General features: G+C 41.3%; 1 protein-coding gene across 5 annotated transcripts in view; it reads right to left on the bottom strand.

The window, feature by feature from the left end:
* The window catches only part of AKT1 (AKT serine/threonine kinase 1), a 74766-nt gene that overhangs the window by 24666 nt on the left and 31426 nt on the right, over positions 1-18674 (bottom strand). For all 5 annotated transcript variants that reach the window (XM_050336867.1, XM_050336863.1, XM_050336865.1 and 2 more), the window contains exons 3-5: positions 10671-10799; positions 4052-4163; positions 1215-1362 (exon numbers count right to left, since the gene is read on the bottom strand). In XM_050336867.1, coding sequence (XP_050192824.1) covers positions 1215-1362; positions 4052-4163; positions 10671-10799 — 389 coding nt within the window. The remainder of the gene's footprint in view (positions 1-1214; positions 1363-4051; positions 4164-10670; positions 10800-18674) is intronic.

The following is an 18674-nucleotide window of genomic DNA, read 5'->3' as shown; positions in this document are numbered from 1 at the left end:
AAATGATTCTTCCATAAAAATGAATGCCAGTGCACTCCCAAAGATAATCAATCAAACTATTTAGGGAAAACCATAAGCTTTCAATTAACTGAACGCTCTTTTGCATGACAACACTCAACTGTGCAAGTAACACTCAACATATTATTACTAATCCAGACATTTTGACCTCTTTGTCAGTGCAGACACTCATTAAAAGGCACATGCTGCTCCGATTCCAGGGATTAAACTCACACCTTTTTTCTGATGTTCCCCACATCTCTAGGAGGGTGCTTTTTTGAGCTTCACTGAGCTTCACTGAACAGCACCAAAACCACAGGACAAATAACTGCCTCAGAGATTAGCTATGTTGCCAATAGGGCAACAATCAGACTTACACAACCCACGCCTCAGCTGGGGAAAAAAATTAAGATACTTTAAACAGCAAACTTCCTCAATAGTCTTCCCTAGAACTGGCTCAGGAGACTTCCTGCTAACTGTTCAGTACAGTTGATATCACTACTTCAATTATCACCCTTACTAACATACCCAGGGAGAGACAGTCACTGTTTCAGAAGAACACGTACATTTGACCAATGTTTGACCAATATTTCTCATTGCATTTCTATGAAGAGTTGCCCAGCAAGGACAAGATCTGTTCAGCCAAGGATAAGACACATCTAAAAGGGATCCACAGGGCAAAGATCTCCTCTGGTACACACTCCTTTCAGTGAAGGCCACTGCTTAACTGGTCCTGTGCATTCAGACTATGTTGTGCCTGATGCATAAACCCAAGCTCTAGGAACACTACAGACAGACACTGCAGTGGCTGCGGGGGGTCAGCCTAAACCCTTAATCTGGAGCAATTAAATCCACTGGATCCACCCTAAATCCTGCAAATCCACTGGAATACCTTTGCACTCGCCTGCAAAGCATTTACAGAGTCATGTGGTCTAGTAGGAGCTATGATTTCAGGCCCTGTACAACAAGAAAACAGGAAAACCAAACCCAGATATGAGCTGGCCTTGAAAGCCATCCTGTAAGGAATCTGAACTCAGAACTCTGGTGGACCCAGACAGGCTCTGCCTGGTACCTGCTCAGCTCAGACAATTGTTTCCTCCAGAAGCTGCATCTACTACCAACTGTGTAATTGTTATGGGAACAGATGTGGCTTGATGGCTATTTCTTGTCTACGTTCAAGAAGACCTAAAAAAGTTATTCCTGCTATGCCCACTTACCACTTTGTGTTTTGGCTTTGTCATAGAAACTTCCATTTCTTCGGCACCTGAATTATCACTGGGAGAGCCGGATCTAAAATCCATCATCTCTTCCTCTTGTTTCTTGAGGCTGTCTGCTACTGTTTGGATGGCTTTTGTCCATTCTTCCCTGGCAAAATATAGGCAAAGACATTCATTACTTGTGACTTTACCATCTGCCATTGCAAAGATCACCAAGGAATACCGAGCAACTAATGCTCTCTGATGAATCAATGGCAGATGCAGTGAATTATGTGCATTTTCAAGCACTGTAAAAATGCATTTTTAAGACCACTTTCAACAAATATCTTTATTAATAGTAGTAGAAACAAAAGACAACTGAAGTTCTCCCAGTCTGGATGTAATACAAAGCTTTTCACACAACAGAACTTCTAAAAGGCATTCAGTCAACAGCTGATGTGACCTGGTGATAGAGATTTACATAACAAAAACAGACTTGCCAAAACCAAAAAGCATGAGGCTCCCATGAAGCACAAAGCAATTAAACACAGCTTCTACATTTCTATGGTGCACTGAAACACATATCCAACTCCTGTGGATACTATGCCACCTCTTCGCACACATATCCCAAATTTTAATGGCAAGGGTGTTTCTGGGGAAAGTATTAAATCTGAGGATACTTAGAAATAACTTAGGTTATTTCTGTGTTGTAAAGATGATGACAGCAGTACAGCAATTCCTGTGTAAACTTTAGCAGAATGTCAGCAAAAGCAGTGACATTTCATTTTAGGTCTTGGCTACAATAAAGTTTCCACAGCTGTTTCAGAAATGGGTGCTCTAACAGTGACCCCTTCGACTCCCATGGAGCCACTTCCACTCCGGTGTCCTTTGGGAAATTTCACACCTTTGGAAACTACTGAAGTGAAAGTTCTTGGCCTTCACCTGATTTCACTGCAAATTTATCGAACATAAAGAATACAACTCGTAAGGGCTTACAGGGTTTCAGGACAGGCTTTAAGACACACAGGGGCTGAAGGCACATTCAGTGGACTATCTGAACCTACCATGTTTTACTGTCTTTTGTATCTGTAGGGAGCAGGATGTGGTGGTTTAGTTGGTGTTTTCCACGCACTGGTTAAACTCTTTTCCCAAGGACAGCCCAGGTAAAATACTTTGCTACAACAGCAGGGACAGCTGTAGCCAGTGCTGAACTACTCTACACGCAATCTGCACTGCAGCCGTGCCATCCTCATCACTGTCTGATTTTCCACTGTTCTATGAAATTACTTTTTTAAAAAAATCATATCTGAGCATGTGATGGATGGAAGAGGTAGATCATTCCCCAGAGGAAGCAAAATCCATGGGAAAAAGCGCCCAACACAAGATTCTAGTAAAAACTGCACCACATAAGAGCTTTCCTGCCTTGTGCATCTTTTATTTTGGATTTTGCCTGAATATGCACTATCCATCCAGCTCCGTCTGGGGCAGCAAGGTAATGCCAAACATTCTCAACATTCTCCCTATACTCCCAGCACAGACTATTCCATCCACCATCACAAACACATTCCCTTATTTGCTAGTCATATTGGTTTTAAAGGCACAGAGAAAGCTGAAGGCATATCTACCTTCTTATCTCTTTTAAGGTTTGTTACTGACTTGGTTGAGATCTTGGCCCTCCTGAAGTGAATATCTTTGATTTCTGAGAGACCAGAATTTCACCCTCAGCTTTTATGTCTCAAGAGTACACAACAGAGGTGACTAACACTGTGAGCCCAGAAGTGTCACAAAGCTGACTTAATTGGCTAGGAGGGAACAAAACAAGACTGAAATACAATCTTCTTCCAAGTGGAAACTGTTATTCACTGCCTTTAGGGTCACTGACCACAAAGCTACTAAAGAAAACAAGGACCAGTTTCTTTTTCTTTGATTTTAATTTGACTTCACCTTCTTCTGATCATTGTAACAGAATTAAAAGCAATAATCAGGAAGTTTCTTTAAATCAGTGCATGCAAAGGCTATGAAAAGAAGAGGCAAATAATATTGGATAGAATTTACTGATCTTTAAACTAAACATGTGCCAGTATCGTATCTAGGGAGGACCAGGGTTTTAAAATACCCATTTCCCTAGGGCAATGGCATTGGAATAATTTAAATTCAGTTTCTGAAGAGCGAGTAAATATTTAAATACTCAGTAGTTGTAGAATAGCTGTGCTGGAAAACTGTTCTCTCTGGAGGTAAGAGATCAATTCTCCAATGATGAGAGCACAGGATGCAGCTCTTAGCTTTGTTTCCTAACAGCTGAAACAGAAATCTGCACCTGCAGCAGATAACTATCACCTTTATTACCTAATTTGCATAAAACATTAGCAATCAGCAATGATACAACTAACTTTTCCTTTAAAAACAAGGTGTCTAAACAGACTTTAAAAGGTCAGTATTTTGATACAACTCAACTTTGCCTGAATCTTTCACTTGTGCTCATCCTTCCAGAAACTCCCAGGTCTGAAACCCTTCATTTTACATACCACAACATTTCCAGTGGGAAATGAACCTTACATTTCCAGAAATAACTACCTGTGTGCTGGTACACACCTGCACCTGTCCGTTTTGGATACCCAAACTAGCAACTCTTCATTTACAAACTGCTCAAAATCCACTCTCTGAAACCCCCCCTTTAGGGTACCTTTTATACTGGAACACGCACTAAAACTGAGGCGCTCAAAAATCATTTGTCGCTTTTCAGTCCAGACGTACATCATCTGATAAATAAGAGCTTCAGCAAAAGACTTGCTATTAATGCTGAAGACTTGCATCTGCTTTTGCAAGGAGTTTATGCATTAAATATGAATGAAACATACCGCTCCTCTGGAGTCTCCACATGAAATGTTCTTTCAATTACTGTGGTCCACTGGAGGCATCTAATGATAAATGTGTTTGGTTTAGGTCGTTCTGTCTTCATCAGCTGGCACTCTACCACAATCAAGGAAGAAAGAGTCATGGTACATAAGCAGGTTTAAATAATCATTTGTCTTTATTCTTATCTAGCAAACTGTTGTGATTAATCAGCCATAGAAATCTCTGTAAGTACTTCTTTAGGAGACTTGAGACAATTTACTGTGTTGATGAAACCAATAAATAGCTTGGGAGATAGCCATCTAAGCAGCACCGAAATCAAATTCTGCTCTGAAAGGCTCCACATTTGGTCTGCCCATAGAGGTAAGTAGAAATGCGATGTGATAACACAGAAGCCATTCAGATTCAGGTCCCAGACTCCAAAGGTCACCCAGAGCAGAGCACATGGCCAAAGTCAGTTGATAATGCAGCAATTACATCCACTGAAACTAAAGTCAAGCCCCCACATTCCCTCCAGTTGTCTTTCCCAACATAAACCCCTGCCTTGTGGCTTCCAAGGAGTTGCCAGAGAGTGCGTTTGGTCACTTTGCAGCAACCTGTGGAAGATTAGACTCGGCATTTACAGTCCTCAAACACTAGAGGGAACATCAAACTGCAAAGGCACCCCCTGAAAAGACCCCGTTCCCAACGCCTTCGGGACAGCTGCCGCAGTCGGATGCTGTACGGGCACACGGCTCACAGCTCCCATCACTGCCAGAATTCAAGCACAGCCTAAAAAGGCTACAGAAGTACAACTACATGCAAAGCCACCACTTCCTTCATCAGAATGCTCTATCAAGAGCTGAGCATTATTTTTTTTTTTTTTTAAATTTTAAAATCACATCTACTACTTTAAACTTCATAGGACGTTACGAGCGTTTATCCTTCCAGTTTGGGCCTGAAAATGCACCTGATTAAAGGTACACATTAGCTACACTAAAAGAGAGCTGAAAAACAAAAGAAAATCAATAACAACAGAAGCTAAACCACTACATTTTTTAGATTACATTAATAGAAAATCTAATTAATTAAGAAGCTCCTGCTGGAGGAAAGTCAAATTAAGAAACCAAGTGAGCAGGGGGAAAAGAAATAAAATATAATTGTGGGTTTTTCTCTTGCATTAAACTCCTTTCCTCGCAGTTAATGAAACCACAAGCTTGCTATTATTTGGTCTTCAGGTTCTAAATCACTTTACAAGTAAATAAAAAGGCACTATGAACACAGGAAGAAATTTCAGCTTACTACTAAAGCTATGAACATCCTCCACCTTCAGAAATGTGCAAGTTGAGGACAGAACCCGCCAGAAATTGTACATGTCACTAAAGGCTACACTTGTACCATTAGGTTAATTTCACTACTGTGAAAATTCAGAATGCTCAGTTTAAAATTCAAGCTATTAATTAGCACTAAGATAAAATATTTACTGCCACTGTTTTTGGGCACCATATTTTTGGCAATATATTTCACGCCTCATTTGCTGCTGGAATTATAAGCTTCTTGAAGAGTAACTTTGCATTTTTCATGACAAGAAAAATCTAATTTTTCTTTAACAGCGTGCTGAGGTTAATACTGCGTCCTACTAAAGCACTGCAATTAGATAAGAGAAAGTTTATTAATGAGTCATGAAAAGGTTTTAATGCGATAAACGGCACTCCTTCATTCACTCAGATTAAACAACTTCCGCACAGCGACGCAGCCGAGCGCCGTGTTCAGCCTCCCGGCCACCTCCATCCTCTCTCACCGAATGGCAACGAAAGCCAAACAACTGCACGGGCTGGCGCAGCCCAGCGCTGATAAATTCAGCTCAAAAGATCTCACTCCTGCTCCCAGACCGCCCACCTCAGTTTAGCTGCTCTTCTTTTTCTGTTGTTTGTTTGTTCTGCCTCCCATTTTTATCTGCTTAACGTGATTAGATTAAGGCCAGGGTTGTCCTCTATGAGCCTGCACAATGCAGCCCTAAGACACTGAATTTGGCTGAAGACTCGAACAACATCAGGCTATTTCTAACCTCGTGCTAATCCAGAGCTGTTTTCCCATACTTATCCAGAAGGGCAACATTATGAAGAAATAAACTGAGAGGTTTTGCTTACGTTTTAAAAACAGACTTTACATTCACATTAAGTGCCTCGGATTCTGAAGCAGCAGCACAGACATTTAAATTAGCCATGAACTCTAAACTTTAACCATTTAATTTCAGCAGAATAAACCACACAAGGAGTTTTCTGTCATAAAAGAGGAGCAATTAAATGTCACTCTTCCCCTAAATCAGCACTGTCCATTGATATTTGTTAAGCTTGCTGATCCAGCAATCTTTAAGGCATACAGCAAGATGAATAATAGAGATTTGTCAGTTAATAACCACTATAATTCAAGTATGTCACACAGAAGTGTTTTGTTTAGTGAACAATATGCTATCTAATTACCCTGCTCAATCATAACAGCACATATGAAGTAATACAGAAGGCTTTATTTTTAAATTGCTTTACCAAAGTGCTGTACCACATAGGTTCCAGAAAGTTTGAAACTACCACTTAGTTCTCCCCGCATATGACAATCACATGGATTTTATCAATGAAATGAATCAACAGTAGGTTTTTTTCTTACTTTTAAACCCAACTGTGTGCTCTTTACTGCAGCTGGCAAGTTACAAAAGCACCAAACTTGCCTTCTCTAACCACAGACTGCAACATGCACCACTCCAGCAGAGCACAGACACGGATGATGTGTAATACTAGGTCTGATTTATGGCCTGTTTGGGGGTTCTGCTTAAAACATTCACATTTCAAATACAGGCCGAAGGTCGCTCACCCGCTTGGAAGACAGTTTTTCCTGTCAAACAGGCAAATGTAAGTATTCCCCATTTGCAACAAAGTAAGTACTATAAACAGCAGCCTGTTAAAAATGATTTAAATTGCTCTAAAGAACCTCTTGATTCTTTCCTGGCGTTTGGTCTTTTAAAGTAAGTAGGACAGAGAAATTGTTCCTAACAGGAATAGACACCAAGGCATTCAAATGTAAATTACCATTTTGTATTTGAAAGACACTTAGTATTATCCTGGTGACTTTCTAAAATGTCACAATATTTGCTTTCCCAGCACTTAAGCTAAAAGGCAGATTACTTTCGATGAAAGTGTCAAACTCTGCTCCCTATATAATGACATCACACTTGAAATGATAATGTAAAGGAAGAAGCCTTCCATTCCTGATTTGGTTTCTTTAAGGAAGGGTATGGAGAAAAAGAAAAAAGAAAAAAAAGAAAAAAGAAGAAAGGTAAACGAGGAAAGAAGGATGATGAAGAAATAAAACTCTGGAAAGGTAAACAGGAATGTTGTGTTGAAGTTCTTGTTTTCTGCTAGCACCACTCGATAGATTCACCTCAAAACAGCTCAGCATGGCAAAAGCCAGGAGCACCAAGTTACAGACCTGCACTAAGGTGGCCCTTAGTAACAGCAGACAAAAAATCCAGACCCTAAGCTGGCCATCCCATGCCCTCTGATAAATGCTTGACTGCAGACACACAGTCCTGCCCCAAAAGGAGCTCTCGTATTGTTGAGCAATTATGTTTTCAGCTGTACAACAAAACCACCACAGTCCACCCTCCTTTTTGACAGCCGGGAGAAATAATCCCTTTCTAACAGGAACAGCCTCTCTCTCCATGTGGTTTTTCACAATATACTGCTTTTCTCAGCTATATGGTTTTAACGGCTTATAACCTAATAGGGAGACACACATGATAATCCGAGATTACAATCGGTATGAAGGCTACTTATCTCACAGATTTACAACACGGGCTCTATTGGTCATTCATCTGCAGGGGCTCTGGAGCAGAACTTTCAGGTTAAGGTTTTTTTATTCCTTCTATCTTATTAGTGGTGAAGTACACAACACAAATGCAAATAAGACTCAAATCTCAGTTAAACGCTCTGGCACCATCATTCAGAAGTTCTGCTTTGGTTTTTTGGGGTTTGCTTGTTGTTTGTTTGTTGTTGATTTTTGGTTGTTGTTGTTTTTTTTTTAAATAAATCACTGGTAGGTTAATTCCAAAAAAAATAAACTTCTTAAACACAGCATTAAATTACAAACATAAATATATGGCTATTTAAAATGGAAAATTAGCTGGAGAAAAAGTTATTTAAATTAAATAAACAGTGAGTTTCTCTCTACCTAGAGAGGTTTAGAAACAAGTTTTCAAAAAGGTACTATCAAAACCCTCACAGACTGAAAGGAAAAGGCCAGTGTAGGAGAAAGAAGAGACTGCCAAACACATGGAGAGCACACTCTATTTATTGCTAATACTTTCTTCATATCTGTTAAGGAAAAAGACAAGTAACTGGTATCTTCTATCACTCTTTTCTCATGAATTGAGTATTTTCTACCTCTCTTGGACTGCCAAAATCACTCAATGTGAATTTTACACTACAAGTAAGAAGAGTCACCTACTCATGAAAAAACTCCTTTTACTTGCAAAGATAAAAATGCCTACATTATATTACAGCAGAAGAGGGTAAAGATTTTAATCAGAGACATGGGACCACTTCCAAAGAACAGACTGACAGAGACAGCCTGCCATCTCATTAAAAAAAAAAAAAAATCTAATTCACTAATTAAGAAAAAAACTCAGGGCTATTATGGTCTCTTGGAAGAAAAGAAAACAGAAGGATTAATTTTTACAAAATATTTCAGCTATATTTCTCCCACCATTCACTAGTAGGAGGCTTCTATAGGCCTGTGCTTTGGCCCGAGCCTTCCTCTGGAGACAGCTCAAGTTCTCTCACATTAACTCGACAAATTAACCCAAATGAATGTATCAGGCACGCAGGTTCAAAGGGAAAGCTTATGGTGCAAAACACATTCAAGCAATACAAGTGTGGAAGGCATCCAGAAGGGAACAGCACATCAGGTGCTGGAAGCACCACGTGCTACTTCCTACACGGGGAATTAAATCCTGGTGGGGAAACAGCTGCTTCTGTGAGCCCAAATCCACGAAAATGACTTCTAGCAAGGAGGCCACACTCCAATCATCAAGACCTTCCCAATCTGCCAGTAGGTTCACCAGGTAAGAGCCACTCCAGGAACATCCTCCCACCCGCCACCCAGCCTGCAATGCCTCTTGGAGGGGCTACACGTTATCCACAGGCACGTGCCGCATCTTCTCCAACCATGCTCAGATGCCATGGTAACAAACCTGTTTATCTATAAATGCTGAGACTGATGGGCTCAATCTGCCAGAAAAAGCACTATATTCCTGTTGTGAAAACCTATTTAAGTTAACTAGTTTTGAAGGCAACTTGAACAAAGAGAAGGCAATGGACACATTTTTACTCCTTAGCACTGAGCTGCCCAAGTAATGCAGTTAGCAGCAAGAGGATGGAAGTGTCCTGCAGAAGTTAAAAGCCTCTGGCTATAGACCAAGTACTGAATTAATTCATTAATTAATGGCTTTCTGCTGCTTTTCTTTACCTTCTTGATCTGTAAGAAGATACCAGTCTAAAGAGGAAAGTACCGTGTCATTACTGAAATGAAAACACTATGACAATTCTCTCTTTAAAACGAGGCAAAAAGCCCCAAAGCACTCTTGGCATCCTGCACAGAGGCACCAGGCAACAGCATGTCCACTGTTTATTCCCATCATCAGTCAGAACAGGTATATGCTGCTACTGGAGGAAAAATAACAAACATTTGCATTAATTCCTAGTGCTGCCCAGCCCTCCTAGGACCAGGGTGTTCCAAAAAAATCTGCTTAATGATCGACTATAAAAATGAATCTGATGTATTTGAAGCTATCCTATAATGCAGAGGGAAAGCCCCTAAGCCCTTTTCTCTGCAGAGCTTTGCTCCCACTAGTAACCAGGAACATGGAACAGATCGTTGTTAATAACAGGTGCCACAATGATCTATTTTTAAGTGGTGGAACGAGACACAGGCAGATCATGAGACAGGAAAGATTAAGAACAGGAGAAAATAAAAGCTGGAAGTATACAGTGAAAGGTTAAAAACATGAGCAAGAGAAGGAAATTATCTTCAGAGTCTTCTATCACATCCTGTGCTGCAGCACCTGAGCAAAGTCGGAAATGTTTGCATAGGAGAGAGTGCAGAGGTTAGATGTTATTATTTCCAAACTCTTATTGGCTTTAATAGAAGAAACATGGTTTTGTGTTCAAAATTAAGAAAAATCAAGCGTGTTTCATTAAAACCAGTGCTCATTCTGCACTCTCTCGTGCTAACAATTAAATAGCTTTGACCTGCGTCAACGCCACTGGAATCCAGACCTGGTGGTAGAACAGTGGCTGAAATGCTTCAGTTGTGCCTACCTGCCAAGTACTGGGACACGTGCCTGGATTAATTTCCACTTTAAAGCAACTTGTTGAATAACATACATACAAAATATTAACAGACAGACTGATTTTATTCAATAACTAGAAATGGTAAATTAGTAGAAAACAAACAAACAAAAGCAAATACGCCTGTAGTGTTTAGATAAATCACTCTGGGCAGATCTGAATGTTACAGATGCAGCGTACCAGCTATGACTACAAAAAGACATCGACCCCCAAACCGGATAAGGGAGCAGGTAAAAACACTTACGAGCTACTGAGAAGTTATTTAGAGGTGATTCCCGCTGGTCGACATCCTGCGGTCGCTCCTTGTAGCCGATGAACGTGCCATCGTTCTTTAGGAGAAAATACCGCGGCCTCCATGTTTTGATGTACTCTCCTGGAGAGACAGGATGGGTAAAGGGTGAGAACATCAGAAAAACCCCCAAAATACTGACTCACCAATAATTTTTTTTGTTAATACTGAAACTACATGTCATCCTGACAGCAGCAGTTTTAAGAACGTTCAGTTCAGTCTGATACAAACAGTGGAAAAATACAGGCACTGAGTCAGATACTGCTAGCAATGTTAACCATAAAAATGGGACTTCATAGAAGGTAAACAGCTATGTTTTGTTTTTCCATCTACTCCGATTTCCATTCAAATTCTGCAACATCTGCCTTAAATGCATTTTAAATTTAAAAAAAATCAGAGCAGATGTCCTATGTATTATTTTTGCTATTGTCATTTTTCATACTGACAAGTGGAGAAATTTTTTTCATTTACATTTTGCAGCGCAAGTATTTTAAACAACAATGGGTAATTTACTAATTAGTCAACTGCTTTATCAAACTAACAGTCACTTTTAGACCATAAGAAGATAATTCTCTGCTTATGTTACATAACATCACTCACTCCTCTCACAATATCTCAAGCGTGAAACACGAGATGATATATCACAATATGAAGGGGAAAACACTGGATGATGTATAGTCACCACAAAGAAGAAAACAAACATCTATTCTGAAAGATACGCCACCTTTCTTTGTCAGAGAAAATACCCCTTGCTCACATCATGCTACTGCTCATCTGAGTAACCTGCACAGGTGACAGCTGCGTGACTGTGTTATAGTCACATTCCAAATGTCCAGCAGCAGAATAAAAAGAAAAGAATAAATAAAAAAAAACACCCTCCGTTATTTATGGGATTTATGCATAAGATACTGGTCTTCAGGTAAGGAAGAGAGAGGTTCCACCTGTGGCTCTTCTGGATGACTGTCAATATTCCTCAGCTTTTTGTTTATTGACCAGATCGAGATCTCAGGCAGTTTCTCAAGAACCTCAAATAGCTTTTCATGGTGCCAAGATGCCCCTCTAGGTCCTACAAGGTCTTGGAGTAGTGTTTCTATTCAACTGAGTCACAAAAACCTCCTCAAGATGTTATTCAAATCACAGTATTGGCAACACTTTTCCAACTCTGCTCACCCCAACAACTGATTAAAAAAAAAAAATTAAAAACAAATGGTCACTACAAAGCACCCACAGCTGGGCATCAGATATCCCTCCTCTCCTGAGTATGGTTTCTCACTTGTTTGTTCAACACCAGGGAGACGATGAGGGAGCACAGTAGGAGCCAAGCTCCATTTCCAGCCTGTGCACCCCACGGTGCTGCCCGGCAGTGCCTGGTGCCCACTGCCCACAGGTTCATCTGCTGGCAAGCTCTTCAAACAACCACCCAGAACAGTGAGAGGAGCAGGCTCACCAGACTTATTGGCTCTGGCAACCTTCTGCTGCTCTCCTATTCTCCCTGGCTCCACTCACACCCTCTTTTCCTGCTGCTCAGCTTTCCTCTGCCAGTAATTTCTCTCCCAGCAAAGTGCACCCTGCCCCAGGAACACCCTTGCAGCTGCTTTGTCTCCTTTCTCTCCCTACAGTCCTCCTCTCCGTCTACAGTGCAGTTTCACCCTGCTTTGGGCACCAGCTGTGTCACTTCTCTGTTCACGTCCATCCTGTTCCCTCCTGCACACAGAAGCAGAAGCAGCCCCGACGCCCACACCACCCGGCCACGGGCGCGCACACCCCCACCAGCTGCTTTCACCTGTTTAGTCCTTGGTGGGCTTTTCATTTTCTATCTGAAGCAAAAAAAACTAAGAGTTACTGAACTGTTGGAGAGAGTTTGCGCAGAGCTACCTTTGCAGTGGCCACATCTGCAGAAAACATCCACTTGCACTAAGGAAACAGATATGAACAGGGCAAGAAAGAGGAGAGGAAAAGGAAGGGGCACAAACCTTCTCAGTGTTTCTTTTAGAGACATCTGTTACTGCTGTAAGTCTTACACTAACCTATAAGGGGTTTACAAAAGGGTCATCACTGCTCCAGGAATTTTAGAACTCACCTACAGCTGTCATGGTTTAACATTTATAAACAAGGAGGTAAATGTAGCAGGTTTTGTTGTCATCATCTTTTTAATTCTGACCTTAATTAAACGCTGAAAACTTTCTGGGATCAGTAGGAGATTATGAAGCCTTCCACATTTAAATTATCAGTCCAACTCAGCCCAGATCAGTGAGATTACTTCAATCTCATTACTATTACACCGCAGATGTGACGACAGGGACAAGAAGATCCGTGGCACACTGCTCTTGACTACAGGTCTGCCAAGTAAGCAGGTCAGGGAAGTGGCTGCCCAGACTATCACGATTTTGGAACACACTGTTACATACCTGACTCGTTGGTATTTTCTTCCCTTGCATAAAGCACACTCAGAAGACCTAGGAACCACCACATACCCCTTATCATACCTGCACTTTAGACTAAATACAGATTTGATGGGACATAAAATATCTGAACAGAGGCAAGACAGAGTTTCCACTTCCCTTACTCCCTAATTTATGCTGCACATCTTCCCTATTGGCATTTACAGAGGGGACATTTATTTTTTGCAGGTTCTGAAATTATTATCTGGATATTTTCAGTGAAGTATGCATAATTTTACACAAAATTACACTGTACTGTCACAGGAGACTCTTCCTCTTAGATTAGATGCTTATGTTTGGCTCTCATACTTCCTTACAGCTTTATCCCACCGATCTGTTTCTCTGTTAGAAACACATCATCTAACAGGATTAATCACACAGTCTTTAAAATGGTGCACTCCATACATATATAGCATCCTCCTCCACACTCACTCTTTCTCTGTGAAAAATCAAGGATTTCATTACTGCCAGGCTTTTTGCAAGGATCGTTCTACTTGGATCTTCCCTTAACCATTGCTTTAGCTGGTTCTACTTCCTGAACCACCTTTTCAATTTGCAAATAGATAACATGATTTTATTTAAACTTCTTTTCCACATGTCTGGAGCTTAATGAATCCTGTAATATGGTAGCCTACATATTATTGGTTATTGTTCTTGCCAAGGACAGTATGAGGCACAGTCCAGCATCTGTGGTATAAAATTTTATTATATAACACACTGAGACTGTACTTCTGCATCTTGCAGCAAAGTGGCAAGACACCGCCTGGTGTGTGACTTCCCAAATAGATAATCTCGAAGTATAATCTTACATTCAAACCTGAGCAAGCGATAGTTCCTCTAGAGAAGTTTGGACACGCAGATTCACCAACACAGACGTTAAAACAAAAAATGTACAAAGTGCATATTCTTCGGAAACAACTTTGTATTTTTATGATTAGCCAAAACACTATTAAATGGCCTACAACCCATGAGGAGCATGTCAATCGTGACAGCAAAACTGACTACTTCAGGCAGAAAAGTTGTTTATCAATACAGACAAAAAATAATTATGTGGAACTGCTGGGACAAAGCTGTCTGAAAAACATCAACACCTTTTCCTTCCTCCGATATACTCAGCAAGCTGTCATGCCTGAGGAGTGAACTGGGCTGTTTCAATTTGTGCCCTGTGTTTTTTGTTCCTGTTGCGGTTTTGTTTTTAAGAATCACAAGCAAGAAGTTACTTGAAGTCACTAATATTAGCAGTTATGTAGCCACACTAGAAAGAATTGTACCGAGTACAGTAAATGCAAGCATGTGTGGCAAATTCTATCAGACAACACTAAAAAAAAAAAAAAAAAAAAAGATCCACCATGGAAAAGTGAACAATTTACAAAGCAAAACATTTTTTCCTCTGTGATTCATTGCTTGTGTAATGCCCTGGCAGAGCCTTCTTTGTTTTCAGTAACAGAATGCTAACACTGCAGAGACAGGAAAGCAAAAGCATGGGTTACAAATCCTACATATAAAATCCTGGAACCAAATAGAGTCCTCTGTAGCTTGCTAGCTTTATTATTTAAAATCTTTATGTACCATTCTGTTTACTCCAAGCAATTTCCAAATTGCAAAGATTCCCAAACTGTATATATCTGGAAACATACACAAAGATTGTTATAGACCGATTTCCCTTTATTGCCTTGTGTCTGCCCCCACACACTGCACATTAAAATACTTAACACACACTTAGAATGTAAATCCATCTCATGCCAGAAAAGCTTTTTCGCTGTAATGCACACTGCAAAGCACGCTTATGCCTGAATATTTCAGAAAAAGTTAAACACAAAACTCCTTTGGTTCATGAAAAGTTAATTCTACTGAGGATTTACAATAATGCAGGGTTAGGTTATTTTCCTCTCCTCCCCACAACAGTATCTCACCGAATCTGGAGCTGTCTACCACTGATAGAGTGTCTAACATCAGAAACAGCTGCCACTCCCTGGGAAGCTCACGGGGTAAGTGGAGAATAATGAGCAGCAAGCACCAGCAGAACAAAAGAAAATCCATCTTTATTTACCAACTGCTGCATGCTTGTTGCTGCATCAAGCTTATTCAAAGCCAACACCACACCCTTTAATTCAGAACAGACTATATTTAAGAAGCCTCTGCTATTTTTTTTTAATCAACTCATACATACCAATGGTTTGAAAAAGAAAATCATTAGGTTAACCAAGTCAGCATCCAATGATACCCTTGATATTTACAAAAAGCACCGAACCAACTATTAACTTTCTTATGGCCCAAAGTAACCAAGTAACAAGCCCAGGAGCACTGACTGAAAACAAGGTCTCAGTTACACGAAATGCACTCAAGTGGCTACCACAAATCTATGGATAAATAGTGCATTAAACTTTCTGTTCTGAGCATCAGAAGTATCACCTTTAATTGCAATTAAGGTTAACACTCAAAAAAAAAAAAAAAATCAGAGCTTTTGCGTTATGCAAGCCTTCTCTACATTCCCACACGCTCCGATGATGTAACGACACTCCCTGATTGTACAGCCCCAGTTCCTGTCCGAGGGAACACGAAAGTTATGCCAATCGCAGCGCTAATGTGCCACCAGTCAAAGGCGGAATGACTCATTCCTGAGCCTCAATGGCCCCGAGAAGTGGTCTGCATCCTGTCGGCCTAATAAGGTCTCGGCAAAACAGATGCCAGTTTCCTTAAAGACGCGAAGCTTTCAGGAGCTGCCATCTCGTGTGTGCTGGAGAGTGGGACAGGGATTTACAGTTAGTTTTTGCTGCTTGAGTAAATGGGGTAAGTGTCCGCTCGCTTCAAAACCAGCTGAAATCAAAACAGATTTGGAAAAAGAAAGCCGGCTTGAAAACCTGCCTTTGCATTTCTAAAGCACTCGGAAGCAAGCCCTTTCCAAGCCAGGGAGCTAATTCTGGAACTTAACAACCTGACACCAAACAATTAAGTCTAGGGTGACCCGAATGAAAACTCGCAGCTCAAATATGTTCCTTTTTTTATAGAAATAACTGCACAGACACCCACGAGGCTGGTGCACCGCTCCTCGCTCCCCTCAACAAACTGTCAGAACAAGATATTTAAACACGGTGCCAGGTTTTCGGTAGCTTGAGGGAAAGAAAAAAAGAAAGGGAAAAAAAAAAGAGGTTATGCTAATGTCTTTCCCAACACACTGGTGGAGAGAAAGAGAAGGACCTCTGGTTTGTCTGCCTATTCAGAGGCGCAGTGAAGGGGCCGGTTCTTTGATGATTTTTTTGGGCCCCTCTCTGGATGCCTCCTCGGCCGCCGCCTCCAGTGTACAGCTGCGGAGGCACTGCCTGTGCCTGGAATCTCAATGAGGTGGCCAGGCCTGCTGCTGGGGCTGCTGCCCCGTGGGGAGGTCACCCACAGCCCACGGCCACCACACCAGTCCAACGCTCCAGAGCTCGGCTCATCTGCACCAGGCCAAGGTTGAAGAGTTCATCCACTCCGTGCCTGGCACAGCCCTGACGTGGGGTCCCACGGTCACAACGGGCTCATTTGGGGCACAACAAATCCACTCCCCACTTTTGTGTCCCACGGGCAGCTGGACGGCCGCACGGCGTGCCGGCAGCCCACACGGCCCTGACTGACGTGACCGCCAACAGGTTCAGAAGAAATGCCTCCTCCTCCCTGGTTTCTGCTTTTCTAAACCTACTGCCGTTTCTCACGCTCGCAGAGAGCTGCAACACAGGGCACCTGCTTCATTATCATATCTTGGGGGAATATGGGGAGGGAGGGAGGGAGGAAGGGAGGGAGAGGGGAGCTGGAGGTGGGGCGAAGGGGGACGGATGGCTGAGCCGTCTGGCCTTCGAGCGACAAAGGGAGCCCCGCGAGGATAACTCCTGGTCACCTGGCACCCCACATCTGTAAATTAACTTCAGAAAGCAGCAAACAGCCTTGGCTTAGTGCTTCCCACAAAGCTGTGTAGAAAAACAAGCACATTGGAAGCTGCCCCTGTCTTCAGTTACACAACAGTGCAGGTGGGAAACACCTAAGGAAGGCAAGGAACGGGTTCTCTGATTCACAAAGCTGGCCATGGGAGAGATCAGAAGTCAGATTATGGAGAAAGAAAAACAGATTCTCACCCAATACTTTCTCTGTGCAGTGTATGGACAACCACCACATTCTCCGATTCCATCTCTGCCAAAGGGTTTGAGATCCCCAGCCAACACCACCACTGCAGAACACCTCTGTATTTTTTACCACTGTACTTCAACTGTCTGGTTATGTAAAACTGAAACATGGAGGTTTATCTTCTTTCTTGTTTGGGTTTTTTGCTGAATTTCAGTTTAGAAGGTCAAAAATGTTGCCATATTGCTTACAGCAATCAATTTAAGCAATACCAGATATTCCCAAAGGAGCAAAAGAGAATTAATCAGCATGTAAAAAACTCCTTACTCCTACCTTTGGCACAGCTTAGTCAGGCTAGTCCTAACCTACAGCTGTCTCCAGTGGGAGAAGATGTAAATGAAATTTCATTAAAACCAGCAGTTTTAAGGATAGCTACATAAATTACAAGAAAATATAAAGTGATTCCTTAAGCTATACTGAAAGTAATCTCAGAGTGAATTGCATCTCCACTACCTCATGGTGTGAGGGAAAGGACTTAAAACTACCATGAGGTGTCCAACACAATTAGAGGAATCTTTTCTGTAACAAGCTTGCAAGCAGCTACAGCATTTTACTAAAATAAAACACTCCTGTAGCAGAAAGCACCATCATGTATTTCTCCGCTTTTGACAGGTGCCCAGCTCTCTCTCATTTTTATAAATAAATAAAAATGACAGAGGAGGTGTCAGATTCACTGAACTGAATTAAGCATGCTTAGAACAATTATTTCTCCCCAAGTAATTTTTACCTTGACACTATGATGGAAAATAACACAGGCAGCTAACAAGGCACTTAAGCTAATAAGCCTCTTCAACTTCTTAAATATCTTCCCTTAGAGGAGGGAGGTAGCTACAACTATTCCTCAAGCTCAATCTGAAGTTAATACAATCAGTATTTCTGAAAATCAGGCTCCTAAATACACCACATGTGTTTATAAAAAGAGTGTGACTTAATCCTCCAAAGAATTTATGTCTACTACAAATACAAAGAAAAACAAAAACCAAACCAAAACCACCAAACACGCCACACCCCGGTGTATTTGAACAAGGATGGGCTTTTCTAGACAGCATCTAAAACCTGATTCAATTATTTTAACCTCTTTGCCTAAGAATCCTTAGCCATGACTCTTGTGCTTATCTGAACACATGCCTGATTTGAATATCACAAACCTAGTTTTATTCTTCAGTAAATCCTGTCTAGAGACTGACAGAGAGTGTCAGAGGGGACAAAGCAAAGAAACACACACAAACCAAAGCTCTTCCAGAGATTAAACAAAGTAAGACTGAAATCACAGTTTTAACTTGTATTCCTCAAGCTGCCTAAACATAGAGGATGTTCAGGAAAAGCATCATTAATTGATTAAAAATTATTTTAGGTCTCTCCC

This window comes from Myiozetetes cayanensis, unplaced genomic scaffold, assembly GCF_022539395.1.
Source record: "Myiozetetes cayanensis isolate MyiCay16 unplaced genomic scaffold, myiCay2020 scf6-25, whole genome shotgun sequence".
In the NCBI taxonomy this organism is placed as follows: domain Eukaryota; kingdom Metazoa; phylum Chordata; class Aves; order Passeriformes; family Tyrannidae; genus Myiozetetes; species Myiozetetes cayanensis.
The sequence above is the reverse complement of the archived record's forward strand: the minus strand, read 5'-3'. Positions and strand labels throughout refer to the sequence as shown.